The 19,210-nt window shown below is 48.8% G+C and overlaps 2 protein-coding genes across 4 annotated transcripts in view; one reads left to right on the top strand and one right to left on the bottom strand.

The window, feature by feature from the left end:
- Nucleotides 1-17,366, bottom strand: part of LOC119956310 (essential MCU regulator, mitochondrial-like) — a 25,293-nt gene extending 7,927 nt beyond the window's left edge. Inside the window, exons 1-2 of the mRNA XM_038783405.1 lie at nt 17,172-17,366; nt 5,638-5,782 (exon numbers count right to left, since the gene is read on the bottom strand). Of these exons, the coding sequence (XP_038639333.1) occupies nt 5,645-5,782; nt 17,172-17,327 (294 nt within the window). The 5' untranslated portion in view covers nt 17,328-17,366 and the 3' untranslated portion in view covers nt 5,638-5,644. The remainder of the gene's footprint in view (nt 1-5,637; nt 5,783-17,171) is intronic.
- naga (N-acetylgalactosaminidase, alpha) overlaps nt 12,380-19,210 on the top strand; it is an 80,548-nt gene continuing 73,717 nt past the window's right edge. Inside the window, exon 1 of one of the 3 annotated variants that reach the window (XM_038783403.1) lies at nt 12,380-12,436. The gene's annotated coding sequence lies outside the window, so the exon portion shown is untranslated. Of the gene's footprint in view, nt 12,481-19,210 lie in introns of all 3 variants that reach the window. The other 2 variants (XM_038783401.1, XM_038783402.1) reach the window with 2 other exon arrangements.

Below are 19,210 nucleotides of genomic sequence, written 5' to 3' on the forward strand. Positions count from 1 at the left end.
TAGAAAAGGTTTAATCATCACTTTCCCAATTTTTAAACTCTAGCCCTCCAGGAAATATCTTTTTTTTTTTTAAATGCTTCATTCCGTCAAAAGACTCGTTTCTCATGGCGCTGCCCCAGGATCCCCTTTAGATCCAGCTCTCCCAAACACCTTTGTTGGGTTCCTTTTCTTCGCAGGGAGGAGCGGGAGCGGAGGTGACGTGGACCAGGAGGGCTGCCGGGTAGGTAACTGATCCTATATATTTGGCCGGCAGCTAAACCCGAGACACTACACGTGTAGTGTCTCCCACCCACCCTCCTCCTCTAACCAATTTGATACGGTAAAGTTGTTTTTTAAAAAAACTCTTTTTTGGTATAAGTTTATTATTGAGTATTATAGTAGCTGAATTAAGCTTTTATTTATCAGAGAAGTACTAGAAATTATTTAACATAAATTTGTAAACGTTAATTAAATAAGTAGAGATGGCTGGACAGGTGATGTGTTGTAGCTGTATGATGTGGGAGCTGGCTGATCCCATTGTGAACGGCAGTGACCACATCTGCAGCAAGTGTTGGTTGCTGGAAGAACTCCGGATCAGAATTGATGATCTGGGGTCTGAGCTTCAAACTCTGCGGCACATCCGGGAGGGGGAGAGTTACCTGCACGTTTTGCTTCAGGAGGCAGTCACACCCGGTAGATTAAATAATTCAAATTCAGTAAGTGTTCAGGAAAAACAGGGTGTGATTGTAAGTGAGGCAGGTAGGGGGATTCGGAGTGCAGGAGCCTCAGCCCTTGACCTTGTCCAACAGGTATGAGATTCTTGCTCCCTGTGCAGATGAGGAAAAGGGCTCTGGACAGGATGAGCCAGCTGACCATGTCACCATGGTGCAAAAGGCCATTCAAGAGGGGGGAGTAAAAAGACAAATAGTTGTTATAGGGGATTCTATAATTAAGGGGACAGATAGTATCCTTTGCAAGCCGGATAGGGAGTCCCGCATGGTGTGTTGCCTGCCCGGTGCCAGGGTGCAGGACATCTCCAACCGGCTTGAAATGATACTGGAGCGGGAGGGTGAGGATCCAGTTGTTGTGGACCACGTTGGGACTAACAACATAGGCAAGGCTAGGGTGGAGGACCTGTTTGGGGATTGTCAAGCACTAGGAAGGAAATTGAAGAACAGGTCCTCGAGGGTCATAATCTCCGGATTACTGCCCGAGCCACGTGCTAATTGGCATAGGGATAAGAAAGTTAGGGAAGTAAACACATGGCTACGGGATTGGTGTGGGAAAGAGGGATTCCATTTCATGGGGCATTGGCACCAGTTTTGGAACCGGGGGGATCTGTACCGTTGGGACGGTCTCCACCTGAACCGATCTGGAACCAGTGTTCTAGCGAAAAGGATAAATAGGGTGGTCAGTAGGACTTTAAACTTCTGAGTTGGGGGGAAGGGAAAGGGAAAGCGACAGGGAGTAAGGAGTTAAATGGAATGATAATTAAATGAAAAATGAAAATCGCTTATTGTCATGAGTAGGCTTTAATGAAGTTACTGTGATAAGCAGCAGGTTATCATGTGTGCAGGTGGGTTTAAGTTCAAGGCAGACTAGGAATGAAGCAAAAAGGAAGGATAACTTGGGACATCTCATGATGTCCAATTTCTCTAATAATGATAAGAAAGTCAGCATTAAGACACTTTACCTGAATGCTCGTAGCATTCGTATCAAAGTTGATGAATTAACGGCACAAATCATCACGAATGAATATGACTTGATAGCCATTACGGAGACATGGTTGCAGGATGGTCACGACTGGGAGTTAAATATCCAGGAGTACCAGACGTTTCGGAGGGATAGACAGGTATGTAAGGGAGGTGGAGTAGCATTAATAATCAAGGACAACATCAGGGTGGCATTGAGGGATGATATAGGTTCTATGGAGAATGAGGTTGAATCCATTTGGGTAGAAATTAGAAATTCTAAGAAGAAAAAGACACTGATAGGCGTAGTCTATAGGCCACCAAATAATAGCATCACACTGGGACGGGCAGTAAATGAAGAGATAACTAATGCCTGTGAAAAGGTTCAGCAGTTATCATGGGAGATTTTAATCTGCATATAGATTGGTCAAATCAGCTGGGTCAGGGTAGCCTTGAAGAGGAGTTTGTTGAATGTATCCGGAATAGTTTTCTGGAACAATATGTAATGGAACCGACGAGAGAGCAAGCTATCCTAGATCTGGTCCTGTGTAATGAGGCAGGAATAATTAATGACCTCATCGTTAGGGATCCTCTTGGGAGGAGTGATCACAGCATGGTTGAATTTAGTATACAGATGGAGAGTGTGATGATAGAATCCAATACCAGGGTCCTATGCTTGAACAAAGGGGACTACGATAGAATGAGGAAGGACCTTGCTAAAGTAGACTGGAAACAAATATTTTATGGTAGGATAGTTGAGGAGCAGTGGAGTACTTTCAAAGAAATCTTTCATAATGCTCAACAAAAGTATATTCCAGTGAGAAGGAAGAATTGTAAGAAAAGAGGGTAATCTACCATGGGTGTCTAAGGAGATACATGAGGCTGTCAAATTGAAAGAGAAGGATTACAAAGTGGCCAAGATCAGCAGGAAACTAGAAGATTGGGAAAACTTTAAAGGTCAGCAGAAAGCCACGAAAAGAGCCATAAAGAAAAGTAAGATAGAACACAAAAAAAAACTGGCACAGAATATGAGGACAGATAGCAAAAGTTTTTATAATTATATAAAACTAAAAAGAGTGGCTAAAGTAAACATTGGTCCGTTAGCGGATGAGAGTGGTCATTTAGTTATGGGATATGATGAAATGGCGGAGGCATTGAAGAAATATTTTGCATCGGTCTTCACAGTGGAGGACACTAATAACATGCCAGCAATTGACCGAGAGAAGAAGGTAGGTGAGGACCTGGAAACCATTACTATCACGAAAGAGCAAGTGTTGGGCAAGCTAATGGAGCTCAGGATAGATAAGTCTCCTGGCCCTGATGGAATGCATCCCAGGGTACTGAAAGAGATGGCTGGAGTAATAGCAGATGCACTGGCGGTAATTTTCCAAAATTCGCTGAACACTGGGGCAGTCCCAGAGGATTGGAAAACAGCAAATGTGACGCCACTGTTTAAAAGGGAAGTAGACAAAAGATGGGGAATTATAGACCGGTTAGCTTAACCTCTGTCGTGGGGGAAGATGCTCGAGTCTATTATCAAGAAGAGATAGGAGGGCACCTCGATAGAAATTGTCCCATTGGACGGACGCAGCATGGATTCATGAAGGGCAGGTCATGCTTGACGAATCTCTTGGAATTCTATGAAGACATTTCGAGCAAGGTAGACAAAGGGGACCCAGTGGATGTGGTGTAACTAGATTTCCAAAAGGCCTTTGACAAGGTACCGCACAAGAGACTGCTGCATAAGATAAGGATGCATGGTGTTAAGGGTAGAGTACTGGCATGGACAGAGGATTGGTTGTCTAACAGGAAACAAAGAGTGGGAATAAATGAGTGCTATTCTGGCTGGCAATCAGTGAAGAGTGGTGTGCCTCAGGGATCGGTGTTGGGACCACAATTATTTACAATTTATATAGACGATTTGGAGTTGGGAACTCCAAGGTATCCAAGTTTGCAAATGACACGAAGGTGTGTGGCAGAGCAAAGTGTACTGAGGACTGTAAAACCTTACAGAGGAACATTGACACATTGAGTGAGTGGGCAAAGGTCTGGCAGATGGAGTATAATGTCAATAAGTGTGAAGTTGTGCATTTTGGTAGAGTAACAATAGAATGGATTATTATTTAAATGGTAAAAAGCTGCAGAATGCTGCTATGCAGAGGGACCTGGGTGTACTTGTGTATGAGTCACAGAAGGTTGGTCTGCAGGTGCAACAAGTAATTAGGACGGCAAATGGAATTTTGTCCTTCGTTGCGAAGGGGATTGAGTTTAAAAGTAGAGAGGTAATGTTGCAGTTGTACAAGGTGCTGGTGAGGCCACACCTGGAGTACTGTGTGCAGTTTTGGTCTCCACACTTGAGAAAGGATGTGCTAGCACTAGAGGGGGTGCAGAGGAGGTTCACTAGGCTGATTCCGGAGTTGAGGGGGTTATCGTATGAGGAGAGGCTGAGTAGATTGGGATTATATTCACTGGAATACAGAAGGTTGAGGGGGGATCTATTAGAAACATATAAAATTTTGACGGAAATGGATAAGATAGAAGTAGAAAGGATGTTTCTACTTCCATAGCCTCAAGATTAGGGAGGGCAGATTTAGGACTGAATCAAGGAGGAACTTCTTCACTCAGAGGGTGGTTAAAGTATGGAATTCCCTACCGAAAGGAGTAGACGCTACTTCATTGAATATATTTAAAGATAGGGTAGATGTTTTTTTGAAAAATAAAGGAATTACGGGATATGGCGAGAATGCGGGTAAGTGGTTCTGAGACCACGAATAGATCAGCCATGATCTTATAGAATGGCGGAGCAGGCTCGAAGGGCCGGACGGTCTACTTCTGCTCCTAGTTCTTATGTTCCATGAGAAGCGGGTTTTCGATGGAATGACCCTAACCTCCTGTCCCTTAAATTTCCAATATGTGGATGATACGTTTGCTATTTTTAAATCCGCAGTAGCATGTAATAACTTTCTTACACATCTTACTGGGATCCATCCTGCTCTCAAATTCACCGTATGAAATGGAGCAGTCAAATGAACTTTCTTGATGTACAAGTTGAGAAATCTGCCGGATTTTGGGGGGGGGGGGGGGTCTCTACACCATCCTTCACTGGTTAATATAAGTGTTGAGATTCTTACAGTCCCACATGCTATAAGATTGGCCTTATCGGTAACCTTCTAAATACGGTCAAAGGCATTCGCATCCACTGAAATAGGATCGCATCAAAGACATCCTGCGGGATAATAGTTTCCCGCATCAGATTTCACGCTGTGTATCGAGCAAAGGCCATCACTTTTGGCCTTGAAAAAAGTGCGCAGTCTACCTCAGAATACCCAGGAAGGGCAAGGTATCTCAAACATTTGAGGAACAGGTGAAGAGAGCTGATTCACACCGCTGCCATCCAGTAGGTGGTATTCACCACTAACAGGATGCTGAGTAACGTGGCTTTAAAAGGGCCTCACAGCTGCTATCTCTTGACCGCATCTCCATGACAACCATTGAGGCTGTATTCATGCTCCAACAACTCCAATGCTTTTTTTTTAAATCCCTGAAGGTTAAACATGTATCGTACTCACCCCTCCCTCACAGCACCCAATACCACCCTAACCCCCTCACCAATTTCACATGAGCACCACAGCAATTTTCAAGTCTCAGAAAGGGAACAGAGGGCAGCACAGTGGTTAGCACTGCTGCTTCACGGCACCAAGGTCCCAGATTCGTTCCCGGCTCTGGAACACTGTCCGTGTGGAGTTTGCACATTCTCCCCGTGTCTGCGTGGGTTTCACCCCCATAACCATAGATGTGCAGGGTGGGTGGATTGGCCGCGCTAAATTGCTCCTTAATTGGAAAAAAAGAATTGGGTACTCTAAATTTATAAAAATAAAGAAAGGGAACAGAGGAAGCTTGGTTCCAGAAGAGATTATGTTTGTTCATGGATCCACGGAGAGTAAAATTATAGAAACGATTTCTATACCCATCAGTTAATCATCATCATCGTCATCGATTGGGACAAAGATGTCGTGTTCCTCCAGGAGCGAGGCAAAGCTCTTGCTGATCTGAGTGCCCATGTACAGAAACGGGATGACCACAACAAAGACTTTGATGAGGCCAAAGGAAGTCTGCAGAGGAGAAAAATCAAAACTTAGAATGTATCCTCGTGTGGGTGACCCCCACCCACCCACCCACCCAAACTCTGCAGACGTTAACTCTGTGCAGTTCCACTCCGATAGTGCATCACAGACGCCAATGTTCAGGGGCCTATTCGACAGCTGAGCCTGGCCTCACATCACCTTCAAGCAGACACAGTGGAGTTGGCAGCTGAGGATCAGTGGGTAGCACTCTCGCCCTCTGAGCGACAGGTTTGTGGGATCGAGTTCAGCGCCAGAGGCCAGAATCGAGGTTGACGCTCCAGTGTAGCAGTGTGGGTGCGGTGCACTGTCAGAGGCATCAGCTCTCAGATGAGACATCACACAGAGGGGGCCTGTGTGGCCTTTCTGTGAAACCGAGTCAGACTTTTACAGCACAGAAAGAGCTCCATCGGCCCATCGTGTCGGCGGCAGCCATCAAACCCCGATCTATTCCAATCCCATTTTGCAGCAAGTAGTCTGTAGCTTTGTATGCTGCGGCATTCCACGTGTCTATCTAATTACTTCTTAAATGTACTGAGGGTCCCTCTCTGCCCCCCCCCCCCCCCTTTCCAGGCAGCCAGTTCCAGATCTCCCCCCCCCCCCCCTTCCAGGCCAGTTCCAGATTCCCAACCCCCCCCCCCCCCCTTTCCAGGCAGCCAGTTCCAGACCCCCCCCCCCCCCCCCCCCCCCCCCCCCCTTCCAGCCAGCCAGTTCCAGATCCCCACTTCCAGGCAGCCAGTTCCAGATCCCCCCCCCTTCCAGGCAGCCAGTTCCAGATCCCCCCCCCCCCTCTCCAGGCAGCCAGTTCCAGATCCCCCCCCCCCCTTCCAGGCAGCCAGTTCCAGATCCCCCCCCCCCCCACTTCCAGGCCAGTTCCAGATTCCCAACACCCTCTGGGTGAAAAAGAGTTTCCTCAAATCTCTTGTAACTCTCCTGCCCCTGACCGTGAGTCTATGCCCCAGGTTATTGACCCCCTCTATTAAGGGGAAAGATGTCTTCCTATCTACGCCCCTCATAATTTTGTACACCTCGATGAGATCCCTCGCAGCCCGGCCTTCGCTGCTCCAAGGAAAACAGTCTCTCTTCAGAGATGAAACGCTCCAGCCCAGGCAACATCCTGGTGAATCTTCTCTGCACCCTCTCCGTGCAAACACATCCTTCCTATAGTGTGGAGACCAGAATGGCACTCTAACTCTAGTACTCTAGGTGTGGCCTAATGAGCATTTTATACAGCTCCATCATAACCTCCCTGCTCTTATATTCTGTGCCTCAGATAATAAAGGCAGGTATCCCATGGGCCTTCTTAACCACCTTATCTTCCTGACCTGCTACCTTCAGGGATCTATGGACATACACCCCGAGGTCCCATTGGTTTTCTGTACTTCCTAGTGTCCTACAGTTCCATGTGTATTCCCTTGCCTTCTTCGTCCTCCCAAAATGTGTCACCTCACACTTTTCAGGGCTAAATTCTATTTTCTACTGTTCTGCTATCTGACCAGCCTGGATTAGCCTGTAAACCTCCATGGTTCTACTGTTTGTAAAATAGAGCCCCCTCCAGGATTGTCTCTCTTTGTCCTTCACTCTCTAATCCTGCCTGCCTCCTTTCTCAGTTGCTTCCCCCTTTGCACTATTGATTTGCTGCTCATATCTTTGCTCGTCGTGTCTCTGTTTCCATTCTTTCTGCAAGAAAGCTGGTCCACACTTTAACTGAGTTCTCACGAGATTGCAAGCATCCAGTTAGAACCACTAAGCGGACAATCGTTAACAAACATTTTTAAAATAAAGTGAATCTGTGCAAAAAATTACTTCACTCGACCGCCTTCCTGGACATTTCCCTTTGAGTTATACTAGGGAGTGTGTGATCACTGATCCCTGGGGAAGTGTATCAACCAACACTATTGTGCAGTGATTCTGAGATTCTGAGAGTGTGTGATGAGGAACCACATATTTGTAGCACCTTTATGATTGAGCACATAGACATATAGACATAGGATTTACAGTGCAGAAGGAGGCCATTTGGTCCATCATGCACCGACCCTTGGAAAGATGACCCCAAACCTCCACCCTATGCCCGTAACCCCACCGAACCCTTTTAAACACTAAGGGGTATTGAGCATGGCCAATCCACCTAACCTGCATATCTTTGGACTGTGGGAGGAAACCGGAGCACCCGGAGGAAACCCACGCAGACACGGGAAGAACGTGCAGACTCCGCACAGACAGTGACCCAAACCGGGAATTGAACCTGGGACCCTGGAGCTGTGAAAAAACTGTGCTAACCACTGTGCTGTAGTGAATGCAAAAGCTTCCAAGTCACTTACAAACGGATGGAATTATTAGACTTCACATGGGTAAGAAACATTAGTAACACCCGTGTTTACCTTCTATTAGTGTCAAGACTGTGGATGAACATAGAACAGTACAGCACAGAACAGGCCCTTCGGCCCTCGATGTTGTGCCGAGCAATGATCACCCTACTCAAATCCACGTATCCACCCTATACCTGTAACCCAACAACCCCCCACACCCTTAACCTTACTTTAAGGACACTACGGGCAATTTAGCATGGCCAATCCACCTAACCCACACATCTTTGGACTGTGGGAGGAAACCGGAGCACCCGGGGGAAACCCACGCACACACGGGGAGAACGTGCAGACTCCACACAGACAGTGACCCAGCCGGGAATCGAACCTGGGACCCTGGAGCTGTGAAGCATTGATGCTAACCACCATGCTACCGTGCTGCCCTCGTATCAAATCAACAAGGTGGGTTCAGCATTTCAGTATTCAATGTAATTAGTGCATGTATTACAGGATGAAATCCACACTAACAGCCCAACACGAGCTTGCTGGATTATGCAAGTTTAAAGAGACAGAACAGGATTATAGCAGAGCTTTGCAAACTATTTTCCAATGTGACCCCAGTTTAACTCACCATCACAAGGGAAATTAGGGATGGACAACAAAGCCTAATCTTTCCAGCAATGCCCAAACCTCACTCAAGCACAGTGGCAGCCGTGTGTACCATCTACAAGACGCACTGCAGCAACTCACCCAAGGTTCCTCAGGCAGCACCTTCCAAACCCACAGTCTCTACTGTCTAGAGGGACAAGAGCAGCAGATATCTGGCAACCCCACCACCTGGAGGTTCCCTTCCATGTCAGCACGGTAGCCTAGTGGTTAGCACAATTGCTTCACAGCTCCAGGGTCCCAGGTTTGATTCCCGGCTGGGTCACTGTCTGTGCGGAGTCTGCACGTTCTCCCCGTGTCTGCGTGGGTTTCCTCCCACAGTCCAAAGATGTGAAGGCTAGGTGGATTGGCCATGATAAATTGCCCGTAGTGTCCAAAAAGGTTGGGTGGGGTTACTGGGTTACGGGGATAGGTTGGAAGTGTGGGCTTGAGTGGGGCGCTCTTTCCAAGGGCTGGTGCAGACTCGATGGGCTGAATGGCCTCCTTCTGCACTGTAAATTCTATGAAAGTCATTCACCACCCTGACTTGGAAATATATCGGAACTATATCATTGACTTTGCTGGGTCAAAGTCCTGGAACTCTCTCCCTAACAGCACAGTGGGTGTACCTACACCACAGGGACTATGTTTCAAGGTGGCAGCTCACCACCACCTTCTGAAGAGCAACTATGGTCTTTTGGATGGTCAGACTGGATGGGCCGAATGGCCTCCTTCTGCACTGTAGGGATTCAATGATATTTTTTTTATAAATGTTTTTTATTGAGTTTTCATATTTTATATATGACAAATTACAAGTTATTAGAGAGAGAGAAAAAAAAAGGAAAACACAAAAATTTTTTACATGAATATTTACAGGTAAGCATCTTCATAACAATAATTGTGGCCGCCCCCTTTAACCGGCATACATATTTTACATTCCCCAATATGGCCGAGGCACATGTTTATAGGCATTTATTTATAGTTTGGTTTTGGGCCTTGGCTTGCCATCAAACCCCCATACCGAGCCCGTAGCCCCCCCCCCCCCCCCTCCCCCCGGCTACCTTCCCCCGATTCCCGCCCATTTTCCCCTGGTCCTCATGTACGTTGGCCACAAACAGGTCCCGGAACAGTTGCATGAATGGCTCCCACGTTCTGTGGAAGCCGTCGTCCGACCCTCGGATGGCGAATTTGATTTTCTCCATTTGGAGAGATTCCGAGAGGTCGGACAGCCAGTCTGCAGCTCTGGGTGGTGCTGCTGACCGCCGGCCAAACAGGATTCTACGGCGGGCAATCAGGGAGGCAAAGGCAAGGGCGTCCGCCCTCCTCCCCAGGAATAGATCTGGCTGGTCTGAAACCCCGAAGACCGCCACTATCGGGCATGGCTCCACCCTCACCCCCACCACTTTGGACATAGCCTCGAAGAAGGCTGTCCAGTACTCCACAAGTCTGGGGCAAGACCAGAACATGTGGGCGTGGTTGGCCGGGCCTCTCTGGCACCGCTCACATTTGTCCTCCACCTCCGGGAAGAACCTACTCACGGTTTCTTGTTAAGTGGGCTCTATGTACCACTTTTAGTTGCGTCAGGCTGAGCCTTGCGCACGTGGAGGTGGAGTTGACCCTATGCAGTGCTTCGCTCCAGAGTCCCCACCCTATCTCCATCCCCAGGTCGTCCTCCCATTTCCTTCTTGTTGCGTCCAGTACGGTGTCGTCCCTGTCTACCAGTCGGTCATACATGTCACTACAGTTCCCTTTCTCTAGGATACTTGCGTCCAGTAGGTCTTCCAATAGTGTCTGTCGTGGCGGTTGTGGGTACGTCCTTGTCTCCTTTCGTAGGAAGTTTTTGAGCTGCAGGTACCGTAGCTCGTTCCCCCCAGCTAGCTGAAATTTCTCTGTCAGTTCGTCCAGTGTTGCGATAATGCCGTCCGTGTATAGGTCCCTGACTGTCAGTGTCCCCCCGTCCTGCCTCCACCTTTTGAAGGTGGCGTCGGTCAGTGCTGGTTTGAACCTATGGTTGTTGCAGATGGGAGCCTTGTCCGACATTTTGTACAGGCCAAATTGCTGCCGCAGTTGGTTCCAGGATTGGAGGGTGGCTGTCACCACTGGGCTGGTGGAGTGTTTTTTGGGTGGGGATGGGAGTGCTGCCGTGGCGAGGGCCCGGAGGGAGGTTCCCATGCAGGAGGCCTCCTCCGCACGCACCCACTCGGCTTCTGGCTCCTGGATCCATCCCCTTACTCGCTCGGCTGTTGCCGCCCAGTGGTAGAATTGTAGATTCGGGAGGGCTAGCCCCCCCTGGATTTTGTTTTTTGTATGACCTTCTTTGGGATCCTAGCATTTTTACCCCCCCATACGAACGCCATGATATGTTTGTCCAGCGCTTTGAAAAAGGCCTTGGGGATGTAGATCGGAATGGATCTAAACAGGAAAAGGAACCTGGGCAGTATGTTCATTTTGATCGTCTGGACTCTCCCCGCGAGGGAGAGCGGGAGTGTGTTCCATCTTTGCAGGTCCTTTTTAACTTCCTCCGTCAGGCTGGTGAGGTTCCATTTGTGGATCCCTTTCCAGTCATGGGCTATTTGGATCCCCAGGTAGCGGAATTTATTTCGGGCTTGTTTGAACGGCAGGCCCTTTAGTGCTGCCCCCCCCCCCCCCCCCCCCCCCCCCCCCCCCCTTGCTGGTGTACTGGGAAGATCTCACTTTTGCTCATGTTGAGTTTGTAGCCCGAGAAGGCTCCAAACTCTTTCAGGAGCGCTATGATTCCGTCCATGCTGCTTTGTGGGTCCGAGATATAGAGGAGCAGATCATCCGCATAGAGTGAGACTCTGTGCTCTCTACCTCCCCTTCGGATCCCCCTCCAATTTTTTGCTGCCCTGAGCGCGATTGCTAGCGGTTCGATTGCTAGTGCGAACAGCAGCGGGGACAGTGGGCATCCTTGTCTGGTGCCCCTGTGCAGCTGGAAGTATTGGGAGTTGGTATTGTTGGGGGATTCAATGATATTAATTAAATCCATCAGGTTAACTAATGTCCTTTAGGGAAATAAATCTGGCATCCTTACCTGGTCTGGTCTGGTCTCCATGCGACTCCAGATTCTTAACTGCCCACTGAAATGGCCTGGCAAATCACTCGGTTCAAGGGGAATTCGGGACAGGCATTAAATACTAGCTTTGCCAGCAATGCATACTTCTCATGAAAGAATAAATTAAAACGCTACCGGAATCAGTTTTATTTTATATTGATATATTTAAGGAAATCAGTTACAATTATTCCTAAAGCCTAGATTGGGTTATAGGAGTTCTAGGTGTATTCAATTGTTCATGTCTTGATTATGTAGCTAAATGTAACTTTAACAATGTCAGCGTTCAAAGAATCAGTTTCTGTAACTCAATGTAATACAGATTTCCTATCGCCTGTGTCAGCACAAAGGAATGATAACCGGAATGAATAGAGGCTTTCACAGCTGTACGTGGCTGTCCAAACTCCTCGCGCCCCAATTAAAATAGGCCAGCAACTGACATCACAGGCTCTAGTCCAACCATCAGGCCAAACGCAGGTGCCTGATGGGTCAGAAAGGGTTAAAAAGCCAGAGTTCAGAGGTGGGAACGGGTGGACTTTGCAAACCAAGACGCTCCAGCCTGTGGTGTAGCAGAACCAAGAGGAATAAAGTACATCTAACTGCCTCCAATGCTCAAGACGGAGGGTGAATTTCTAACGAATTACCAAGTCGCTGCCTTGGTTTGTTAAGTATAAATAACTTTTGTTTTGTAATAACATGCCCTGATTTATTATAAAATATCTCCTGTTGACTTATCGGTTTTAGTTTTGTGAAATTAGCTCCTGATTAAGCCATACAACTCACAAAGACATTCAGTTTCTAACGACTGAAGTTCACACATCATAGAAAATACAAAAGTTAGTTTTTTTTTTAAGTACTTTGTAAAAATATTATTTTGGCTGCATTTGGGAGTGGGCCGAGGTGGGGTGCTCTTTCGCAGGGTCGGTGCAGACTCGATGGGCTGAATGGCCTCCTCCTGCACTGTAGGGATTCTATGATTCTATGAACGGTTGGTGAGATCATTGCGCACAATGGGGGAGGCAGTAGCCAGGAGCAGAGATGCTCGTCAGTTATTATAGACAGTGATTAAAAGCTCACCCTCCCAGAATCGGTGGGACAGAGGAGGGGAACAGGATAGGGGGGGGCTTCAGATACACCCAGTGACGGACGCAATTACAGATTCCAACCTCCAGATTGGCAGCTTCAGCAATTTGTCCGGTTTGACCTTATTTACATCCTGAAGCTGTTGGCCCAGTTTCTGAGCCCCTGAGCATTCAGGGGGTCAGGGTACAGCCTCACCACAGTTTCCGAATCTCATACTGAAAAGCCTCTTTTCCCTGAACCCGGGACGGCACAGGAAGATGCCCCGAGCAGCAGGATACGGAGGAGTAATTGCGGTCTTCATCGGGCACAGAAGCCACCCCCCCCCCTCCCCACAAACTGCCGTGATGCTGCCCCCCAATCACCTGCCCGTAGTTCAGAAACTGAGTCAACAGTTCGAAGATCCTAATTATATACAACCGGCATCCTGTCTCCTGCGCATCTGGGGATGAATATTGCGTTGGCTGAGATCAGATTTTGGCCAAACTCTCCATATTCCCTGGTGACAGAAGACTCAGTGAAGCCGCTCTCCTGCCACCCACCTACATATTTTATTCAGACCCTCTTTCCACCCCCTCTCACTACCCACACCCCTCGCGACAAACCACACCCCACCTCCCAACCTCATTTACTCAAATGCCTTGTGCTTCCAACAGTCTTAGTTATTGCAACATCTAACTGCCCTGGACCCCACAGGCCAATCTCCAAATGTACTCTAACCGGCATGGCTTCCCCACTTTTCAAGGGACAGGGAGAAAAAGGGAAAGTGAATGATTAGAATCTGGGATGCAGTGCCTCAGAGCAAAGTGCTGGCTCTGAGGCAGATTCGATCATGGTCTTCAGGAGAGAACTGAACAATTATTTGAATTGAAGCAAAACACAGGGATGCAGGGGAATGTAACGAGCTGAGGTGCTCGTACGGTACGGCGGCATAGTGGTTAGCACAGCTGACTCACAGCGCCAGGGACACGGGTTCAATTCCAGCCTTCAGTGACTGTCTGTGTGGAGTCTGCACGTTCTCCCCGTGTCTGCATGGGTTTCCTCCGGGTGCTCCAGTTTCCTCCCACAGTCCAAAGATGTGCAGGTTAGGTGGCTTGGCCATGCTAAAATTGCCCCATGGTGTAAAGGGTTAGGTTACGGGGATGGGGGTGTGGACCTGTGTAGAGTACTCTTTCGGAAGGTCGGTGCTGACTCAATGGGCTGAATGGCCTCCTTCTCCTTCTATGAAATTGATATATTGCAGAGAGCTAGCGTGGCCACAACAGGTTGAATGGTCTCCTGCACTGTAAACATTCTATAATTCTCTGTGTGCCCAAATAACTATTTATTTTTGCATAATTTGATCATTTAAATTCTTAGTTCCTCTTTTTCTTCTAAACTTTTTTGAAATGTCTTTCCTAACTTCTTTCTACTTTCTTTTGCCAGCCTCTCCTTTATTTATTATAAATGCTTTCTTCTTGTTTCCATTATTCTCATTCATCCGTGGTGACATTGTTGACCAACACTGAGATCGATCATTCCAGGTCAGAAGTTAAGGCCCATTCTTACCAACAGCAACTTACGGTGAAAGTTCCTCTTTTCACATTTATCATAACCACTCTAAACCCATTGCTTCTTCCATTGTGCGCAATGATCTCACTAACCGTTCATAGAATCATAGTGGAAGCACGGTAGCATTGTGGATAGCACAATAGCTTCACAGCTCCAGGGTCCCAGGTTCGATTCCGGCTTGGGTCACTGTCTGTGCGGAGTCTGCACATCCTCCCCGTGTGCGTGTGGGTTTCCTCAGGGTGCTCCGGTTTCCTCCCACAGCCCAAAGATGTGCAGGTTAGGTGGATTGGCCAGGATAAATTGCCCTTAGTGTCCAAAATTGCCCTTAGTGTTGGGTGGGGTTACTGGGTTATGGGGATAGGGTGGAGGTGTTAAACTTGGGTAGGGTGCTCTTTCCAGGAGCCGGTGCAGACTCGATGGGCCGAATGGCCTCCTTCTTCACTGTAAATTCTATGATTTCTACCATCTCCTTTTGTCTTGCACCAACAAGGGAGGTTATAATGGAGGCTGCACAAAACGCTGGTTCAGCCACAGCTGGAATACTGTGTGCTGTTCTGGTCGCCACACTATTGGAAGGAAGGGATTGCACTAGATTGCAGAGATGCAGCAATAGGATATTGCCTGGGCTGGAGCGTTTCAGCTATGAAGAGAGGCTGGCTAGGCTGGGGTTATTTTTAGATAATTTACTGTGGATGCTGGAATCTGAAACAAAAACAGAAAACGCTGGACAATCACAGGTCTGACAACGTCCGCAGAGAGGGAGAGAGAGAGAGAAGGGAGCTAACATTTCCAGTCTGGATGACTCCTTTTCAAAGTTGTTTTCCTCAGAGCAAAGGAAGCGGAGGGGGGACCTGACTGAGGTGAACAAAATTACGAGGGATAGAGTTTGCAGTGCAGAAGGAGGCCACTCGGCCCATCAAGTCTGCACCGGCTCTTGGAAAGAGCACCCTACCCAAGGTCAACACCTCCACCCTATCCCCATAACCCAGTAACCCCACCCATGAGTGCAGTGGAGGCCGGGACGCTAAATGGCTTCAAGGCAGAGATAGATAAATTCTTGATGTCGCGAGGAATTAAGGGCTACGGGGACAATGCTGGTAGGCGGAGTTGAAATGCCCATCAGCCATGATTGAATGGCGGAGTGGACTCGATGGGCCGAATGGCCTTACTTCCACTCCTATGTCTTATGGTCTTAACACTAAGGGCAATTTTGGACACTAAGGGCCATTTATCATGGCCAATCCACCTAACCTGCACATCTTTGGACTGTGGGAGGAAACCGGAGCACCCGGAGGAAACCCACGCACACAAGGGGAGGATGTGCAGACTCCACACAGACAGTGACTCAAGCCGGGAATCGAACCTGGGACCCTGGAGCTGTGAAGCAATTATTAGACAGGGTGGCGAGGAAGGAACTTTTCCCCTAAGTGAGGGGTCAATAACCAGGGGCATAGATTTACAGGAAGGAGCAGGAGATTTAGAGGGGATTTGAACAAAAAAGTTTTCACCCAGAGGGTGGTGGGATTCTGGAACTCGCTGCCTGAAAGAGTGGTGGAGGCAGGAACCCATACAGCATTTAAGTATTTAGATGAGCACTAGAAACACCATAACACACAAGGCTATGGACCACATGCTGGAAGATTGGATTAGAATAGATAAGTGTTGATGGGGTGGCACAGTGGCAAGCACTGCTGCCTCACAGCACTGGGGTCCCAGGTTCAATTCCAGCCTTGGGTGATGGTCTGCTTGAAGTCTGCACAATCTCCGTGTCTACGTGGGTTTAGGGACTGGTTTAGCACACTGGGCTAAATTGCTGGCTTTTAAAGCAGACCAAGCAGGCCAGCAGCACGGTTCAATTCCCGTACCAGCCTCCTTGAACAGGGGCCGGAATATGGCGACTAGGGGCTTTTCACAGTAACTTCATTGAAGCCTACTCGTGACAATAAGCCATTTTCTTTTCATTTCCTCCGGGTACCCCGGTTCATCCCACACTCCAAATATTTAAAAAAAAATAAATTTAGAGTGCCCAATTATTTTTTATATTAAGGGACAATTTAGCGTGGCCAATCCACCTACTCTGCACACATTTTGGGTTGTGGAGGTGAAACCCACACAGACACGGGGAGAATGTGCAAACTCCACACGGACAGTGACCCAGAGTCGGGATCGAACCTGGGACCTCGGCGCCGTGAGGCGGTTGTGCTAACCACTAGGCCACCGTGCTGCCCTCCCACACTCCAAAGATGTGCAGGCAGGGTGGATTAGCAACACTAAATTGTCCCTTAGTGTCCAGGGACGTTAGGTTAAGGGGTTATTAGGATAGGGTGGGGGAGTGGGTTTGGGTGGGGTGCTCTTTCAGAGGGTCAGGGCAGACTCGATGGGCCGAATGGCCTCTTTCTGCACTCCAGGGATTCCAAGATGGCCGACACGGGTGTGATGGGCCGAATAGCCTCTGTTTGGGGGGGCGGGGCACTGGAGGGTTCGTCTCCAGACCAGCCCCGCCCCCCTTTGGCAACCATTGGTGGCCGGAGCCGCCGCTCACCGGCGCGGAACCAATCAGCTCGCCCGACAGATGACGCGGCCGGCAAGCTAGTGCGCCAGTGGCCGAGCCGCACATCAATCACCGCCTCCCGCCCGCCGGTTGGTCCCGGCGCGCTGTCAATCAAACGGTCATCCCCCGCCCCGCCCCGCCCCGTTACCCGGATGCGGCGCTCTCCCCCCTCCTCACCTTGACGGGCCTGGGTAAAATGGCTCCCGATTTCGTCACCACCAGCCTTCTGGAAGAGCGCAGCTGAGTGTCCGCTTTTGCCCGCGGATTCAGGAGGCCCCGATTCACCTCAGACCGCAGGGAGCCGAGCAGCCGCCGCCCAGCCACCGCCGCCATGTTTGGGGTGGAAGAAGGACGCGAGCGGATGACGTCACAGATATTTAAAGGACCCGGATGCCAGGATCCCCCTAGCAACCGGTTACCATGGCTGCCACCATCAACATCTCCAGCTACAGGCGCCCCATTGACATGGTGTCACATTCATTCAGAGATTTATTTTTGTTTGGTGGAGTTGAGATTAAGTTAACATAAGCCAATGTTTATGTAGTTACATTGTATATATTGTGTTGCCCTATTATGTATTTTCTTGTATTTTCTTGAATTCTGTTTAATTCCCTTTTAGAACATAGAACAGTACAGCACAGAACAGGCCCTTCGTCCCTCAATGTTGTGCCGAGCAATGATCACCCTACTCAAACCCACGTAACCCGTATACCCGTAACCCAACAACCCCCCCCCCCCCCCCCCCAACCTCACTTTTTAGGACACTACGGGCAATTTATCATGGCCAATCCACCTAACCTGCACATCTTTGGACTGTGGGAGGAAACCGGAGCACCCGGAGGAAACCCACGCACACACGGGGAGGACGTGCAGACTCCGCACAGACAGTGACCCAGCCGGGAATCGAACCTGGGACCCTGGAGCTGTGAAGCATTGATGCTAACCACCATGGTACCGTGCTGCCCCAATGTACCTTCCCATGTACTTAATGATCTGTTGAGCTGCTTTCAGAAAAATACTTTTCACTGTACCTCGGTACACGTGACAATAAACAAATCCAATCCAATCCAATCCAAGATGGAAGAGGCTTGAGGGGCTGAGGCATTCGCCACTCCCAGTGGGGGCTACTCTACATCGGAGAGGCTAAACGCAGACTGGGTGGCCGCTCTGCAGGACCCGTCCGGTCCGTCCGCAAGTCCGACCCTGGACCTTCCCGGTTCACCATCCTGCTCTCACGGCCACATGTCCATCATGGGCCTGCTGCAAGATCCCAGCACCAACCGAGGGAACAGCACCTCATCTTCCGAGTAGGCACATTACAGCCTTCCGGACTTAACACTGAGTTCAACAACTTCAGACCATAAGACATTGGAGCAGAATTAGGCCACACAGCCCATCGGGTCTGCTCCGCAATTCAATCATGGCTGATTATTTTGCTCATCCCCATTCTGCTGCCTTCTCTCCATAACCCTTGACCCTCCACCTTCATCCCATAATAATTTATCATAATCTTTATTGTCACAAGTCGGCTTACATTAATGAAGTTACTGTGAAAGCCCCTCGTCGCCACATTCCGGCGCCTGTTTGGGTAAACAGGGAGAACTCAGAACGTCCAATTCACCTAACAAGCACGTCTTCCGGGACTTGTGGGAGGAAACCGGAGCACCCGGAGGAAACCCACGCAGACATCGGGAGAACGTGCAGACTCCGCACAGATATTGACCCAAGCCGGGAATCGAACCTGGGACCCTGATGCTGGAAGCAACAGTGCTAATCATTGTGCTACCGTTCACCCAATTTTTATTTCTATCAATTTATTTTAATTTCTTCCATTGATCTGTTTTTCCCTCACCATTGTCCCCCTCCCCTCCCCACTTGGGCCACCTGTTCCTAGTTGCCCTTTGAGACACTGTTCACCTTTGTTCTGCTCTTCACACATTCTCCAATATTTTTCTGTGCCACCATGAGTGCCCTTCTTAGCCTTAATCACCCCGATTTACATTCATTTGTCTTTCTGTCCTTGACATCTTTGTCAATCTCCACGTACTGCTGGCCCCCTATCCAGCCTCACCCTGAGAACAATATAAATCTGACCCCATTTCCAATTCTCTCGAGGTTTGACAAAGAATCATCCAGACTCGAAATGTTAGCTCCCTTCTCTCTCCACAGATGCTGTCAGACTTGCAAAAATCGTGCAGTATTTTCTGTTTTTGCTG

The sequence above is a fragment of the Scyliorhinus canicula genome, chromosome 23 (genome assembly GCF_902713615.1).
Source record: "Scyliorhinus canicula chromosome 23, sScyCan1.1, whole genome shotgun sequence".
Lineage (NCBI taxonomy): Eukaryota > Metazoa > Chordata > Chondrichthyes > Carcharhiniformes > Scyliorhinidae > Scyliorhinus > Scyliorhinus canicula.